The sequence below is a fragment of the Rhinatrema bivittatum genome, chromosome 6, assembly GCF_901001135.1.
Source record: "Rhinatrema bivittatum chromosome 6, aRhiBiv1.1, whole genome shotgun sequence".
In the NCBI taxonomy this organism is placed as follows: Eukaryota; Metazoa; Chordata; class Amphibia; order Gymnophiona; family Rhinatrematidae; genus Rhinatrema; species Rhinatrema bivittatum.
In genome coordinates, this window is record NC_042620.1 from 251,441,750 (window position 1) to 251,459,082 (window position 17,333).

A 17,333-nucleotide genomic window follows, 5' to 3' on the forward strand; every position below is an offset into this window, starting at 1 on the left:
CAAGGGGGGGTGCTACTCTGAGGCCTCTATTTTATCCTGTGTGAAGGGAATTGGGCTATCGTTGTGTGACCATGCCGGTCTATTTTTACACTTTATTGGACGGGGCTGGCTTCATTGGCAGCCCCAGGGTAGGGAGGGGGGGTCATGTTTGAACCCTGAATGCGTTTATACAAATTTTGCCACCTTTTATTTTGTCTCCTCACGGTACCTGAATGGCAATAGTCCTTCTCCTCCTCCTCTCCCTTTCGGTATCAGGATGATACGCATGCGTATCATCTCCTTATCTCCAGCAGATGATCTGGCCCTTTTAAGGGTCCACTCCAACTCCTCCTTTCCCCTTTCTCTCCTCCTCAGGATGTCTGAAAGTTATCTTGATGATCTCAGATTCTTGAAGGGAGCCCTCTCCCTTATGATGATAGAGCAGCACATAATTGAAATGAATTCAGTTAGTTAAGGGCTACTCAAAACATAAATAGTCAATTACAAAAAGAAAAGGATAGGGAGGGTGGAAAGAAACTCCCATCCAATGAAAAGGCTTCATGGAAGTACTAATTCAGAGAACAGCTGATATGCTCCCTCTACAACAGAAAATAAGGGATCCACACAGTAAGACAGTGGTCTGGCTTTATCTACCAGAGGGACCCACCCATTAACAGCTTCCACCTGGGGGAGCTATACACCTACAAGATTACTGTTAGATTTCTCGCCACACTAATGGTATATCCTTACTAAATTCATGTGTAGATCCCCTACATATGAATTGGTGGTTTACTCTTAAAAAAAAAAAATACAAAGATTGGGGAGCACTCCATCGAAATTACTAACCAGCACATTTAAAACAAATTGGAGAAAATATTTTTTCATTCATTGCTCAATTAAGGTCTGGAATTCATTGCCAGAGGATTTGGTAAAGGATGAAATTTAATGTGGATAAGTGCAAGGGGATGCATATAGGGAAAAATAACCCATGCTATAGTTACACAATGTTAGGAGCTACCACCCAAGAAAGAGATCTAGGCGTCATAGTGGATAACACATTGAAATCGTCGGCTCAGTGTGCTGCGGCAGTCAAAATCAACCAGAATGTTGGGAATTATTAGAAAGGGAATGGTGAATAAAATGGAAAATGTCATAATGCCTCTGTATAGCTCCATGGTGAGACCGCACCTTGAATACTGTGTACAATTCTGGTCGCCGCATCTCAAAAAAGATATAATTGCGATGGAGAAGGTACAGAGAAGGGCAACCAAAATGGTAAAGGGGATGGAACAGCTCCCCTATGAGGAAAGACTAAAGAGGTTAGGACTTTTCAGCTTGGAGAAGAGACGACTGAGGGGGGATATGATAGAGGTGTTTAAAATCATGAGAGGTCTAGAACGGGTAGATGTGAATCGGTTATTTACTCTCGAGCTAATACAGTTCAGTGCGCTCCGGTGGAGCGCATGTTAGCTCGTGTTTGGACGTGCGTTTTCACGTGCTAGCTTTACCCCTTCTACGTAATCTAACTGAATTGGGTGTGTCCCAGACCTCGGGCAAGGTATTCGTAGAGGAGGGGAGCCATTGTGTTCCTGAGCACAAGCTGGAGGGGTTTTTCTCCTGGTGGACGTGTATATTATATTGTGGAATCTGCATTGTGGCTAAGTATATTTTTTTGATTATTGCAAGGTTTTTGATTATTGCAAGGTTCTGTGATTATTCCTGTGTATTTTAATTTTCTTAGTCTGTTTCATTTCTTTATAGTTATTACTATTACTGTAGAAAGGTTCTGTGATTATTCCTGTCTGTTTTTAATTTTCTTTATAGTCTGTGTTTCATTTCTTTATAGTAAGTTATTAATCTAGTAAGTTGATTTGCTGTTTGAATAAAGCTAGAAGGAAAAAAAACAAAAAACCAAAAAAAGAAACCTCCAAGTAGACAGCTCTCCAGCTTTTAAAACACCTTTTAAACTCTCCCTTGGAGTTAGTTGGCACAAAAAATCGGTTCAAACTAAAAATTGGGGCATAAAGACTGTTTTTTAAAACAATTGACCAAAAGCAAAGGCAACAGTCCAGCTTGTCCCAGGCTAAACTGTTTGACTCCCTCCCTCCCTACCCCTCTACCCACCCACCCCTGGGGCTTGTTTTCTAATAAAGACTGCCTAACTTCCCATTGGCAGCGAGATAAATTAGTACATTGGTAACAGTCAAGGAAATACAAATCACAAACTACCAAGATGAGGACTATCCAATGTAACTGCTGTGGAGCCTTTATTCTGAGGGAAAGCATCTGGAAACTTAGAGCTTGCCCAATTTGTGCACAACTCTCTTCCTTGAAAATGGAGCTGACTGAGATAAAAGCTCAATTAGCTTCAATTAAAAGTATTACACCCACATTGCATTACACAGATAATAATTCCCCAATATCACGGGAAAACCAGGAGTCAAGAAAAGGAGATCCATTAGGCTCAGGTAGGACCCACAGTCACCCATTCTTGACAGATGAGCAGCCAACAGGTACACCCTCCCACTCAAACAGGTCATTAAGAAATTCTTTACAATCCAGGATTACAGTGGGCTCTGGTAGAATTAGACCTGTGATGAGGAGACACACAATGTACCAAATGCAAAAAGAACAAGCCCTCTCTATATTAAAAACTGAGGAAGTTCTTGAGAAAAACATTGCAGTATTACCAGAAAAGAGAGAAAAAACACAATGCATGCAGTATTTCAAGATCCATAACCAAAAGAAAAATCTAATTGAGATGGATAACTCTGTCAACAGTGGCACAACTACAAACAGAAAGAGTAAAGTGAATAACAAATCTCAACTAATATCTCATAAGGAGTCCAGGAAAAGCAATAACCTTAAAGAGAGTACCTGGAAGGCTATGACCACAAATGCTCATAGTTTGGGAAATAAAATCCCAGATCTGCAGGCCCTAATGGCTGAGGCAGAATTGGACATTGTTGCTATCACAGAAACATGGTTCACAGAATCTCATGAATGGGATACAACAATACCAGGCTACAACTTGTTAAGGAAGGACAGAGAGGATAGAAAAGGGGGAGGTGTGGCTCTTTATGTCAGAAACAACATCCAAGCATCTGAGCTACAAGGAAGTTGGGGTAAAGAAGAAGCTCTATGGGTCGACCTAAAAAAAGATGACGGAGTGTCCATTTATATTGGAGTGGTGTACAGGCCTCCAAACCAAAAGGAAGAGCTGGACAGAGATCTGATTGAAGACATCCATAAGATAGGCAGGAAGGGGAGAAGTGGTGATCGTGGGTGACTTTAATATGCCAGATGTAGACTGGAAAATCCCATCTGCAGAAACTAAAAATAGTAGAGCAATAATGGATGCCATGCAAGTATCTTTGTTCAAACAAATGGTGTTGGAACCCACGAGAGAAGGTGCTATACTCGACTTATTGCTCAATAATGCAGATAATGTCTCAGATGTCCAGGTGAGCGCCCACCTCAGCAGCAGTGATCATCGAACGGTATGGTTTAATATCACTAATAGAATAGGGAAAAGAACCACAAAGACCCGAGTTTTACAGTTCAAAAACACAGACTTTGAGGAAATGGGGAAGTACCTGGAGGAAGAACTTAAAGGATGGGAGAACGAGAGAGATGTGGATCAGCAGTGGACCAATCTAAAAGGAGCAATCACCAAGGCAACTGCTCTATATGTTAGAAACATAAAGAAAAGCAAAAGAAAATTGAAACCTATCTGGTTCTCAAAGGAGGTGGCTGACAAAATTAAAGCTAAAAGAACAGCATTCAAGAAATATAAAGGATCCCAAAGGGAGGAGCACAAAGAAGAATATTTGTATCAACTGAGGGAGACGAAGAAAACAATCAAGTTGGCAAAAAATCAAGCAGAAGAGAGGATTGCCAAGGAGATAAAAAATGGTGACAAAACATTTTTCAGATACATCAGCGAAAAGAGAAAGGTCCAAAGTGGTATAGTGAAATTGAAAGGTGGTAATGATCAATGTGTGGAGACAGACGAAGAAATGGCAGAAATATTAAATGAATACTTCAGCTCTGTGTTCACTAAAGAAGACCCTGGAGAAGGACCATCTCTACACAACAAGAAACTGGAGGGAAGTGGAATAGATGAAAATCCTTTTACAGTAGAAAATGTGTGGGAAGAGCTAAAGAACCTGAAAGTGGACAAAGCCATGGGGCCTGATGGGATTCATCCAAGGATATTGAGGGAGCTCAGAGATGTTCTGGCGGGTCCGCTGTGCGACCTGTTCAATAGATCCCTAGAAACGGGAGTGGTGCCGAGAGATTGGAGAAGAGCGGTGGTGGTCCCGCTTCACAAGAGTGGGAACAGGGAGGAGGCTGGCAACTACAGGCCGGTTAGCCTCACTTCGGTGGTGGGAAAAGTAATGGAGTCTCTGCTGAAAGAGAGAATAGTGAACTATCTACAGTCCGGAGAATTGATGGACCAGAGGCAACATGGATTCACCAGGGGAAGATCCTGTCAGACAAATCTGATTGACTTTTTTGACTGGGTAACCAAGGAATTGGATCAAGGAAGAGTGCTCGATGTCATATACTTGGATTTCAGCAAAGCTTTTGATACGGTTCCGCACAGGAGACTGGTGAATAAAACGAGAAGCTTGGGAGTGAGTGACAAGGTGGTGACCTGGATTGCAAATTGGTTGACGGACAGAAGACAATGTGTGATGGTAAACGGAACCTTCTCTGAAGAGAGAGCGGTTTTAAGTGGTGTACCGCAAGGATCGGTGTTGGGACCGGTCCTGTTCAATATCTTTGTGAGCGACATTGTGGACGGGATAGAAGGTAAGGTTTGTCTTTTTGCGGATGACACTAAGATCTGCAACAGAGTGGACACGCCGGAAGGAGTGGAGAGAATGAGACGGGATCTAAGGAAACTGGAAGAGTGGTCGAAGATATGGCAGCTGAGATTCAATGCCAAGAAGTGCAAAGTCATGCATATGGGGAGCGGAAATCCGAATGAACTGTATTCGATGGGGGGGGGGAAGGCTGACGTGCACGGAGCAGGAGAGGGACCTTGGGGTGATAGTGTCTAATGATATGAAGTCTGCGAAACAATACGACAAGGCGATAGCAAAAGCCAGAAGAATGCTGGGCTGCATAGAGAGAGGAATATCGAGTAAGAAAAGGGAAGTGATTATTCCCTTGTACAGGTCCTTGGTGAGGCCTCACCTGGAGTACTGTGTTCAGTTCTGGAGACCGTATCTACAAAAAGACAAAGACAAGATGGAAGCGGTACAGAGAAGGGCGACCAGGAAGGTGGAGGATCTTCATCGCATGACGTACGAGGAGAGATTGAAGAATCTAAATATGTACACCCTGGAGGAAAGGAGGAGCAGAGGTGATATGATACAGACTGTCAGATACTTGAAAGGTTTTAATGATCCAAAGGCAACGACAAACCTTTACCATAAGAAAAAAATCAGCAGAACCAGGGGTCACGATTTGAAGCTCCAGGGAGGAAGATTCAGAACCAATGTCAGGAAGTATTTCTTCACGGAGAGGGTGGTGGATGCCTGGAATGCCCTTCCGGAGGAAGTGGTGAAGACCAGAACTGTGAAGGACTTCAAAGGGGCGTGGGATAAACACTGTGGATCCATAAAGTCAAGAGGCCGCCAATGAAGAGTAGGTGACTCGCCAGAATGATGGCTACTGCCTGGAGACAATACCCTTATTCAATAAACATACACATGGTTACTGTGACTCCAACATCACTCTAAGCTTCAACAGCAAGAGGAAATGTGGAAAAAAGGATTTGCACTCACAAAGACGGGAGTAGCTGGCTTGTTACGGCGGTTACTACCCCAAACCAAATAACCAAATTACTACCTCCACCTTCCTCTATTCCTGATGCCTTTCAACTAGCTTGATCACTCCATTCTTATACTTCACTTTCAATGCATATCCAGCATAGTTCTCTGCTTCAACAGCAGGGGAGAAGAAAAAACTGTTACTTCACACATCCAGCAGAGCTCTCTGCTTAAACGGCAGGGGAGAAGAAAAAAGGGTTCACACTCACAAAGCGGGGAGTAGCTGGCTTGTTACGGCGGTTACTACCCCAAACCAAATGTACCTGATACTTCACTCTCGACGCATATCCAGCATGGCTCTCTGCTTCAACGGCATGGGAGAAAGACTGATACATCACGAATTTCCAGCATAGCTCTCTGCTTCAACGGCAGGGGAAAAGAAAAAAGGATTCACACTCACAAAGCGGGGAGTAGCTGGCTTGTTACGGCGGTTACTACCCCAAACCAATTGTGCCTGATACTTCACTTTCGATGCATATCCAGCATAGCTCTCTGCTTCAACGGCAGGGGAGAAGAAAAAAACTGATACCTCACGCATATCCAGCATAGCTCCCTGCTTCAACGGCAGGGGAGAAGATAAACAACCAATAAGGGCTGTATAACATAATCTGGGTAAAAACAAATAATCATGGGTGTAGCTTGCTTATTGCGGCGGTTACTACCCCTACTACCTCTAACTAATCAAGCTAGATATTTCACTTGGATGCAGCTCCATCACCGCTCTCTACATTAATGGTGGGGGTGGAAGGGAATTAGAACCAAGAGCTAAGAGAAACAGATAAGTATGAGAGAAAAAATGAGGGAAGCTTGCTGGGCAGACTGGATGGGCCATTTGGTCTTCTTCTGCCGTCATTTCTATGTTTCTATGTTACAGTAAGAGGTAATAGCGCGTCGAAAATGCGCGTCCAACCCCCCGAAACTAATAGCACCCGCAACATGCAAATGCATGTTGCGGGCGCTATTAGTTATTCCCATAGCGATATTAAGTCAGAGGCCCCAAAATTTTAAAAAAATTTAAATCGGCCGGCGGCCCGCGGGTCAGAAGACGGACGATCAATTATGCTGGCGTCTGTTTTCCGAAACTGTAGCTGTCAGCAAGCTCGAGAACAGACGTCAGCAAAATTGAGCATCGGCTGTCAAACCCGCTGACAGCTGCTGCTCCTGTCAAAAAGGAGACGCTAGGGATGCGCTAGTGTCCCTAGCGCCTCTTTTTACCACGGGCCCTCATTTGTATGCGGGCCGATACTAAATCACGCGCACAGGAGAATGGCTTGTGTGCGCTCTCCCGCACTTTTTTCTGTATTGGCCCGTCTTTCAGAAACTAGAAAGACTAGGGGCACTCCATGAAGTTAGCATGGGGCACATTTAAAACTAATCGGAGAAAGTTCTTTCTCACTCATCGCACAATTAAACTCTGGAATTTGTTGCCAGAGGATGTGGTTAGTGCAGTTAGTATAGCTGTGTTTAAAAAAGGATTGGATAAGTTCTTGGAGGAGAAGTCCATTACCTGCTATTAATTAAGTTGACTTAGAAAATAGCCACTGCTATTACTAGCAATGGTAACATGGAATAGACTTAGTTTTTGGGTACTTGCCAGATTCATATGGCCTGGATTGGCCACTGCTGGAAACAGGATGCTGGGCTTGATGGACCCTTGATCTGACCCAGTATGGCATGTTCTTATATTTACACAAGTTTTTGGAAGAAAAGTCTATAAACTGTTGTTAATCAGGCAGACTTTGAGAAAGCCACTGCTTATCCTTGGGAGTAAGTTTTATTGAATACATCTACTATTTGGGGCTCTCCTGGGTACTTGTGTCCTGGATTGGCCACTGTTGGAAATAAAATACTGGACTTGATGGACCCCTGATCCGACCCAGTTGGGCAGTTCTTATGTGTTTAAATTTTTTTTTTTTAACATCTGTTCTGGGCAGTTCACAGTCTAACATACACAATATAAAACAATCATAATAAAACAGTAAAAAAAATTCAATTCAAATCTTCCCTTACATTTTTTAATTATTGGATATTATTTGATGTGTCTGCTGTTTTTGAAATATTTTATTGACTTTGGAAAAGTTTTATGAGTTTTTAATTTTTGGATGTTCTATTCCTCAGATATTTTGAAATATTTATTATTTTATTAGTGTGGTTTTACTATTATGATGTTCTTTAATTCTTGATTTTGTTTGTTTTATGATGAATGGTGATTTTTCTGTTTTTCGAATGTTAGATTCTGGGTTGTGGTTTCCAGTTCAGTTTTTGTCTGCATGTTTCTATTTCTGTTTATTCTGAATTTGAGAGTCTGTGTTCTGCATGTATGACTGAGGTTAGGGATTCTTCTAGCTTGTTTCTGTGCAGGGATATATAGTAGCTTGGCTTGTTATCTTTTCCTAATAGAAGATATATTGGTGTTCCAGAACCTGGTGTAATATTTTGCAGTGTTGTGTTTTCACAGGTAGAGTTGTTACATTTTGAGTGCTGGCAGTTAGTGCTGTTTTGGTATGGTAGGTTTTGTACAAGTGTTGGCCACCTGAGCCCCGGTCCCTCCAAATTTTGGGTCAGATTCAGAGAAGTGATCTGCTGCGGTGTGTCTTTGCTGATCTCATGGGACATGCAGGAGGTAAAGGACTTGGTGGCTTGGAGATTCAGAGACTGGATCTGGGGGGTTCTGAGGCTGGAAGTGTGAGGGAGGTCAGAGACTGGAGTTGGGGTGGTGGGTCAGAGGATTCTGTCTGAGGCTGGATTCTATGGGGTTCTGAGGCTGGCTGGAGGAGGGAGGCTGACTGGCTGCTCTCCACAGGGGAACAGGGGAGTCAGGGGATACTAGTGCTGGGCAAAGAAGCTGGGCTGGGGGGAAGCAAACTACCACAAAGAGGGGTGGGAAGCGGGTAGTGTTATGTTGGGGCCGCCAAGTCCCTACGTTTGTGGGTGGTGGGAGTGTTATATTAAAAAATGCATCTTTTCTCCATAAAATCAATGTCAGGAGCTTGGCAGCCCCAAAAATAGTGCCCTCTACTCTCCACAAAAATGACGATGGGAGCTTGGTTTATGCATAGGAGAAAGTGTATTTTTGTTTCTAGTTTTCCAGTTTTGTACTGCTTACAATGTCTTGCTTCTTGGGGTTGCCATTTCAGATTTTGTCTGCACATCTGTAATTTCTTGTGAACTAGTCTGTTTTGAGTAAAGGTTATCTGTGTTCTGCGAGTGTGACTGAGCTGAGGGATTCTGAAGGATATGTAGCAGTCTCGTTATTGCATTTTCCCTCAGTATATGAGCATTTTCCCATCACATGCGCTTTTTTGCCTGTTGCTTCTATATCAGGGGATTTTTGCAGTTATTTATGTTCACTTGCAATTGTGGATCATTTATTAGTAGGTCTATAACTAGCACAACGGCATTCATCCAAGCCAGAATTCTTTAACAATGGTGTAACACTTAATTGATTTGGTATCATGCCTTCCTCTAATGAAGAATTAACAATTTTCAACACATTTTAAGCCTTCATTAGCTGGAGACGTCACATGACCAGTTGGACAGGGTTCTAACAGACAATGTGTAGCATGTACTTGGATAAGAAGCTGTTTGAATTCTACCAAACAGAGCTTTCAAACTCCAGCCATTTATGTAATACAGGCTCCTTCCCCTGATACAAAAGCTTGTCCTCTATCTAAGGGTATGAACAGTTTGTATTCCCAGTCATTAATGTGAGTCATCAAATTTCTTAATATAAAAAAACCGCTAAAATCCTCACTAGCCAGAATAATACTATTCACACAGGAGTTCACTATCCCCTTTTCCAACAATTTCTTTACTATAGAAAATGTTTTAGAGTTACCCAAATCAAAGTCGGTCTGAAAAAAACATTTCTTCTTGGCATTTACCACAGCTGTATGATGGGTATTTGTTTTCAATCTTCACTCACTCCTGATAGCTGGTATATTACGTTTCTGCCACTTTCTTCCTAAACATCAAACTCCTTTTTTTTTTTTTTAAATAAAAATAAATGAGGAAAAGGAAAGTGAGAAAGTGATATAAGTAGTCGTTCTTCAAAGAGGTAGCTGATAAAGGTGCATCTTGGCCTTGTTTCCATATTTTATTAATTGTACTTTGGTTTTGTGCTGGTAATGAGGGTTGGGTGAAAGTGGAAGCAGGAAGGAAAAAGTTGGTGGGGGGGGGAATGAAAATGTGTATTTCTCTTTTGATGTGGAAGCAATGAATATTTGATGTCACTGAATATCGTATGTTGTCAACCATTCCATTTCTTAATAAAGAAGTTTTACATAAAATAAATAAATAAAGGCAAAATGATCAGCATTCAAAAAAGTACAAAAGAACTCAAAAAGAAGAATACAGGGAAGATTATTTGGTGAAGCAGAAAAAAAAAATCAGGCTAGCAAAAGCTCAAGTGGGAGGAAGGATCACCAAAGAGGGTAAAGCAAGGTGACACAATGTTTCAGATATATCGGAGAAAGGAGGAAGGCCAGAGATGGGATTATAAGATTGAAAGGAAACCAGGGTCATTTTATGAAGAAAGGAGAACCCTGGAGGAGGAGCGTTGCTGGTTGGCAAGAGTATACAGATGGAAGTGGGATGGAAACAACCCCATTTACAGAGGTGTGTGTGTGGGTGGACAAGGCCATGGGGCCTCCTCAGATACGTTCCAGAATATTAAGTGAGCTCAGAGAGGTGCTGGTGGGTTTGCTGAAAGATGTATTGAATAGATCCCTGGAAAAGGGCATGGTGCTGCAAGATTGGAGAAAAGGTGGTGATGGTCTCACTTCACAAAAATGGGAGCAGAGAAGAGGCCAGTTTAGACTTACCTCAATGGTAGGAAAATTAATGGAGACATTGCTGAAGGAAAGGATAGGCAATTGTCTGCAGTCTAAGGGGTTGCAAGATCAGAGGCAAAATGGGCCAGATATTCAAACCTATGTGCGGGCTTAGATTTGTGCACGCAACCCGGCGCGCACAAATCAGCGCCTGATTTTATAACATGCGTGCGCACCTTGCGTGCGCCGAGCCCTAGTGGAGCCCTGATGGCTTTCCCCGTTCCCTCCGTTCCCCCCCCCCCCCCCCCCCCCCGCCCTACCTTTGATTTTGAATTTACGCCTGCCTCTGGGCAGGCGTAACTTGTGCGCGCCAGCCGGCTGCCATGCTGGAGGCCTCTGTCCCGCCCCTGGACCACCCCGGATCAGCGCCCATGCCAATGCCCCCTTCCCGCCCTTTTTTTCAAAGCCCCAGGACATACGCCCGTCCCGGGGCTTGCGCGTGTCGCCAAGCCTATGCAAAATAAGCTCCGTGCGCACAGGGACAGGTTTTCGGGGTTACGCGCATAACCCTTTGAAAATCTTCCCCAATAGTTTTACCAGAATGTCATGTCAAACGAATCTTTTTTTTTTTTTTTTTTTTGGCTGACCTTTAGATAAAATGAGTACTCAATATGATTTATCTGGATTTCAGCAAAGGTTTTGACACTGTCCCACATAGGAGGTTCATGAACAAAATGAAAAGCTGGGACTGGGTCCGAGAGATGGAATGGATTACAAATAGGTTGACTAACAGTTGACAGCAAGTGGTGATAAATAGAACCTACTATGAGGAGAGAAAAGTGTCTCCTGCAGGGAATGGATTTAGTCTCCTTCATGGTTATTTTGCACTGTATATATGAGCCTTATAGAATAGGAGAAGAGTTACGATCTGGGGCAGCTGAAGTAGGGACAGGAGTTCTAGTAATAAACCAGTGGATCCAGGTCTAGGATGAGGGCCAGAGTCTGCCATCTAGTGCTCCAGAAATCCTGGCCTATAACTCAGGAGAAGGCAGCCTGAGTAGTGACGGTCAATGTAATACAATTAGCTGATAAGAACAAGCTGAAGGAATCTAGTTGCCCTCAGGTACCCTGTTAAGTGAGTCAGATTTGGTCTGGATGGAGTTCCTCTGCAGTACCTAGCAGCAGCTCACATGGCCAATACCTTCATTGTACAGACAAATATTTTGAGCTGATATTCTGGGGACCATGAATTGTATGGACTGGCAGAAGCAGCCTCTACCCAACTAATGGTCAGGTGGGGCACCAGTGCGAGTGGATTTCAGATCAGCTTGGCATAGTTCCAAGATGACAAGTTCTTTAGCCAAAAAGGAAAGCAGGAGCCAGAGGATTTGTCTATCCCTTTAGAACCAAGACGGATATCCAGTCTCCTGCATGTGTTCCTACCAGGAGCCCGGACATTCCCTAAACTGAGTTCTGAAGGAGCAAGGAGGAATGTGCCGTCGCCCTTTTCCCTGGTCAGTGTATTTTTTTTTCTGTAGAAGATCCTTTCCATTCTTTTTTACAGCCTTGACTGTTGAGAGAGCCTTCCTAATAGTAAGAATACTTATTGTCAGAGATTAGTCTTCAGTGGTGTAAAAGAGGATCACATAGCAGACATGATAATTTGTAATCTCTGGGAGGTCGTCATTTTACAGAGCAGATAGTATTTCCTTTTGAGGGATACATTACATCAATCTTGTTCTTCATTCAAAAGAGGCTGGGATGAAGACATAACTTGCAAATCTTGCAGAGGGCTGGACCAGTTCTGCCTTTCTGCAAGGGACAACTTTCTTCTAATCTAGGGAGTAAAGAACCCAAGTCCTGCACTGCAGAAGGCCTACTTGACATGGAACCTGAGCTTAATTATGAATGGATCTGGTCTCCCTTCCTTTCAAGCCTTATAAGGACTCTCTGTGAAATTTGTAGTTGAAATTGGTCTCCTTGATGGCCTTTGGTAATTTTAAAGGAAAGGGGCTTTCTGAGCCCAATCCTGTTTCACTTCTATCAGAACCAGACTTTTCTCGCTCATAATTGTTAGAAAGTTGGGCAGAGACAGCCATTCTCGAGCCCATTGTAGGCCATCTTTGAGATGTTTGTAGGTGATCAGTTTTTTTCTTGGATAGGTCCTCGATGTGACTTATTAAAGTGTGTATTTAGTGTATTTACTTGACACTACTGGTCTAGCATGAAAAATTAGGAAGGTGAAATGTACCTGTCAATTTCCTTTCCTTTACTCCTGCAAACCAGTCCAGAACCCACCCAGAAGGATCAGGGGCTCTCAATGTAACAAGTTCAGAAATCTAGCAGCAAGTATGTGTTGCCCATTTGGAAGGTTAGTTGGCCTATTCATGATCTTGGTGTAGGAATTATCTAATTCCAAGGGTTAATGGTTATGGAGTGAAATGTCTTGGCCCCATCAGGTTTCAGTTGTGGTGGTGATTTGGAAATCAAAACAATTGCCTTCAGTTGTCTTGGCTTTGACACAGGATTACTGAAGAGCTTGTTAAAAACATTGAAACTTATCCCGCCTGGTTTCCTCCCCAGAGACAGCCAGTGATGAATCAGACTTTCAGTTTCAAAACATAACATTTATTAAGTAGCTTAGAGATCTTATAAGAGCTGGCAGTATTTGTTTATTTCATACATGCATACAAAGTTAAGATAGCGGAAACGACAAGGAAATCAGATTGTGTTTCCTTATGGGAGTAGATGGAACCGGATATCATAGAATTTAACTGCTCACCCAGCAATGCCAATCTACTCATCGTATTAAATTTGTCTTTTAAGCACTAGTAACAAGGCTTGCACGTCCCTCCCCTTTCTCATCTCTACATTTGCTGGTAATTTTCCTTCATGTGCCCCTCAGATGTTACATATCATGCTTATTCAGTAATTCTTTGTTCTTGTAGTTTCTCAGGCACTTTAGGAACTTTCTTATCTCACATTCATTCTGCAGACTCATTCTTTTCCACACTAATGCACAGCTTCTGCTTTTCTGTCTCTGGGCTGGCCATGACCTTGTATTTCAGTTACTAGTCAACATGGGGCAGTTTTTCTTAAAGCAGCAATTAACAACTAACTTAAATCCTCAAGCTGAAGGCAGCCCTAGACCCTTATAGAGGGAGTGAAATCAACATTGATTTTTTTTTTCTCTGTCTCCATATGCTGACATGGGGGGGGGGGGGGCATAACCCACTTGTCTGGGCTGATTTGGAAAGGACAGGTAATTAACAGAAAAGTTTACTCTGCCGATGGTGAATTTTAATTTTGCATGTCCGTAAAAGTACAATGAACCACACAGGCATATTGTAATGAAGTTGGTAATCTATTGCAAAGTGAGAGCAAGGGCAGCATTTTTCCAGTCTTGAGACCTTGTTAAAACTGTCAGGGTTATGAATCAAAAGCCTTAAAGTTGCTAAGCATAGCTGGGGGAATGCAAGTTCTGATTTCTGTCTTTTCTTCAGAACATCGCAATAACCAATTTCAGCAGCTCCTGGACAGATGGGATGGCACTGTGTGCACTCCTGCACACCTACTTACCAGAACGGATCCCCTACCAGCGCCTTGACCCCATGGAAAAGGTACAAACAAGAGCCTAGGGTCACAAAGCCAATGAGATTACAAAGTGGCATCGCTTATAACCATTAAAAAACATCTCTTGCAGTGCCGATTAACTGATTATAAAGAGTCTATTTAGCAACCTGCCTGAGAGGCCATCTTCGTTAGTATTAGAGATGGTGTGGGCTCTATTCAGCAGCACAGATGAGCTATTTGGGTAAACTGATCCAGATAGCTTTAGCCGAATATTCAGCGAGATAAGTCTCCTGTTGATATCCTCTGCTAAAGTTATCCAGGTAACTTTACTCTGATAACTTTAGCTATGTTTCTGAATGTACACAGCTAAAATTATCTGGAAAAAATTAGCCAGATATTATCTATGGATATTCATCAGCATAGCTAAATTTATACAAAAAAAGAGTCAAGCAGGCATGACCTTCCCACCCCCCTCAAAATAATTCACCAAAATGTTGGTACCTAATGCACACATCTCTGTAAACAAAACTTTCCAAATTTTCATGCATAATATCCATTAAAGAGAGGTTGGCTCCTTGCCCCCTCCTCTGTATATAGTATTTATTCTATTTTATTGCACTTTATATATTTATTGCTCCGCTCACCCCTTCTTTTTTTCCTACTCCAAGTTAAGGCTTCCTTGTTATAATGTAACTGTATGCTCTGTATCTCTTGTTGATTGGTTAATTGTATATTCTACTTAGTTCATTGTAAACCGAATTGATTTGATTTGTATCAAGAAAGTCGGTATATAAAAGCCTTAATAAATAAAATAAATAAATAAATAAATAATGCCCAGTCTACCTCCCAACCCCAAAATAATGCCACCAATGTCACCATCATAGTGACCCGAGGCCCCCTCCATCTCACCAGATGTGAACATTGAAACAGATGCTGTGAGTCCCCTCCTGCTCCCCACCCTACTCTTCTGCCCCAGCTGGAACCCCTTCCGCCACCATACCTCCAAGGCCCAGCCTGCAGAAGGTTGACTCCCAACCCCTTCCGTTGTTGCTCTGACAGCAGTATGGAACATGGTAAAAGTCTGCCAACGCCTGGCCAGGCCTTCTGGATCTTGGGCAAGTTCCAGGTGCGGTAGGGGAGAGCAGAAGGGGGCCCAGAGCCGGTTATTTAATTTTCTTATCCGGTGGGGCCTCAGGCTGCTATGGTGGCAAAATGGGGGTGGGATTGTGGGGGTCAGGAGGGGATTGGATGCTAGGCATCCACATTTTGGTGACTTTTTGTGGGGTGTGGGATCGCACCTGCTTGCCTTTCTTTATGTGTGTGTGACTTTATCAGCTATCTTTAAATATCCGAGTAAATGTACCTGGATAACTTTTAGGCCTGTCCTGGAGCATAATCAGATTTATTCAGACAAACTTATTCTAGTAGTGCTGAATATCTTGCAAAAGCCTAAGCCCCATCCCCAAAATGCCTTTTATTCACGTTAAGTGTTTTAGCCAAGAAGGTCATTATCGGGGGAATATTTAAAACTCCAGGTTTGTCTAGCTAAGTCCCAAACTTAGCCGGACAAATACCATTTCTTATACCAGAAGAGACATTCTTTGCAGCGTCTAATAACTAATTATGAGCATCTATGAAACAAACCTTTTGAGATACCATCTCTTTTATATCAAAGAAATATCATTCATACCACGAATCAAAAAATATGATTGTGGATAGCTGATACTGTTCAGCGGGGGTCCTGCTGTGTTATGGATGGTGGAAAGCAGCGGTGACATCTTTAATGTATGCATGAAACTCTTCTCTCATTGGTTACTATTCCAGAGGAAGAATTTGAATCTGGCATTTGAGGTTGCAGAGAGCATTGGAATCCAAAGCACCCTGGTGAGTGGAGCGGAGGACGGGTGGCAAGAGAGGACAAATTGATGGTTAGAGGAGGACATAGGGAAGGCAATTTTCAAAAGGCATTTACTTGGGTTAATCAGCTGTCGGGGAAAATTGCCCACCCTTTGCATGGGGGATCAGTGAGTGTGCTTCTTTTACCCATAGAAAAAGTAGGTAGGCTCAGAGAAGAGCTTAGGGCCAGAGAGGCCATAATGCACATAACTTTGCATTTTCAAAACTGCATGCTTTATTTATGAAGGGAAAAAGCCCCCACAGAAAAATCAAATGCAAGTCTCGGTATGAGCTTTTCCCTAGGCAGTTTTCAATGGGAAAGAATTCTCTTACTTTCCCTTTTGATAACTGGTACAAAGTTCTCACAGATTTTGCCCCTATACTGCCTACAAAAAAATACTGGCAGTCGTCCGAGAGTAAAGAAAGTGGACAAGAGAAGGCTGCACCGCCCCTCTGACTCTAGCTGCTTTCTCTTTCGGAGACATGCTGACAGGTACACAGAGGTGATGGGTTCTCTGCTGTTACGCTTGCTGGATGCTTTTCTTCTTTATTATTTATTTTCCAGAGCACAGAGGAGATGCTGAGGCCAGGAGGACCAGACTGGCAGCAGGTCCTGGGGTACATAGAATCCGTACACCAACATTTTGAGGCCTGAGGCTGGGGGGGGAGGGGATGAAAGGGACGAAGGCACAGACTAGCAGCTGGTCCTGGGGTACAATCAGTCGATTATGCAAGTACTTCAAAGCTTGGAGCCAGTGCGCGGGATGAGAGGCACAGACTGGCGGTGGGTCCTGGGTACATAAGTCTCTATATACAGCACTTTAAAGTGAGAGGAGAAGGGCACAGGCTGGCAGGAGTTGACTGTTTACAGTAGACTTGTGAATGAGAACTCTGTAATAAATTATTGTCTTCCTAAATAAAGTGTAAATTATTCAAACACAGATTTCCTTGTGTTACGTGTTTCCTCTTATGCTTTGCTACGGAACAAATTCCACACAAAGCCCTTTAATAAATACAGCCCCTCCCCCTCCCTGCCTTCATTCTTTTAATTCTAATCCAGGCCTTTGCCACTGACTGTGCCCTGTAGGAGGAAAGGTGCTGTCTAATCCGTATAAGCCTCTTGTAACCCTTGTTCTACCAGCTACTGGAACTGTTGGGCACGATGGAAAGTTGAGGGGCCATTCAATACCCAGTTGGGGCCCCTGTGCCTTCCAGGTAAGGGGGGAAGATGAGCTTTGAGATGCTCTCAGCCCTGGGATTTTCCCTAAAT

At 43.0% G+C, this 17,333-nt stretch overlaps 1 protein-coding gene across 1 annotated transcript in view; it reads left to right on the forward strand.

Annotated features, from left to right (window-relative positions):
- LOC115094092 (trichohyalin-like) overlaps nt 1-17,004 on the forward strand; it is a 157,182-nt gene extending 140,178 nt beyond the window's left edge. Inside the window, exons 20-22 of the mRNA XM_029606790.1 lie at nt 14,098-14,214; nt 15,992-16,051; nt 16,629-17,004. Coding sequence (XP_029462650.1) covers nt 14,098-14,214; nt 15,992-16,051; nt 16,629-16,718 — 267 coding nt within the window. The 3' untranslated portion in view covers nt 16,719-17,004. The remainder of the gene's footprint in view (nt 1-14,097; nt 14,215-15,991; nt 16,052-16,628) is intronic.
- The last annotated feature ends 329 nt before the right edge of the window (nt 17,005-17,333 follow it).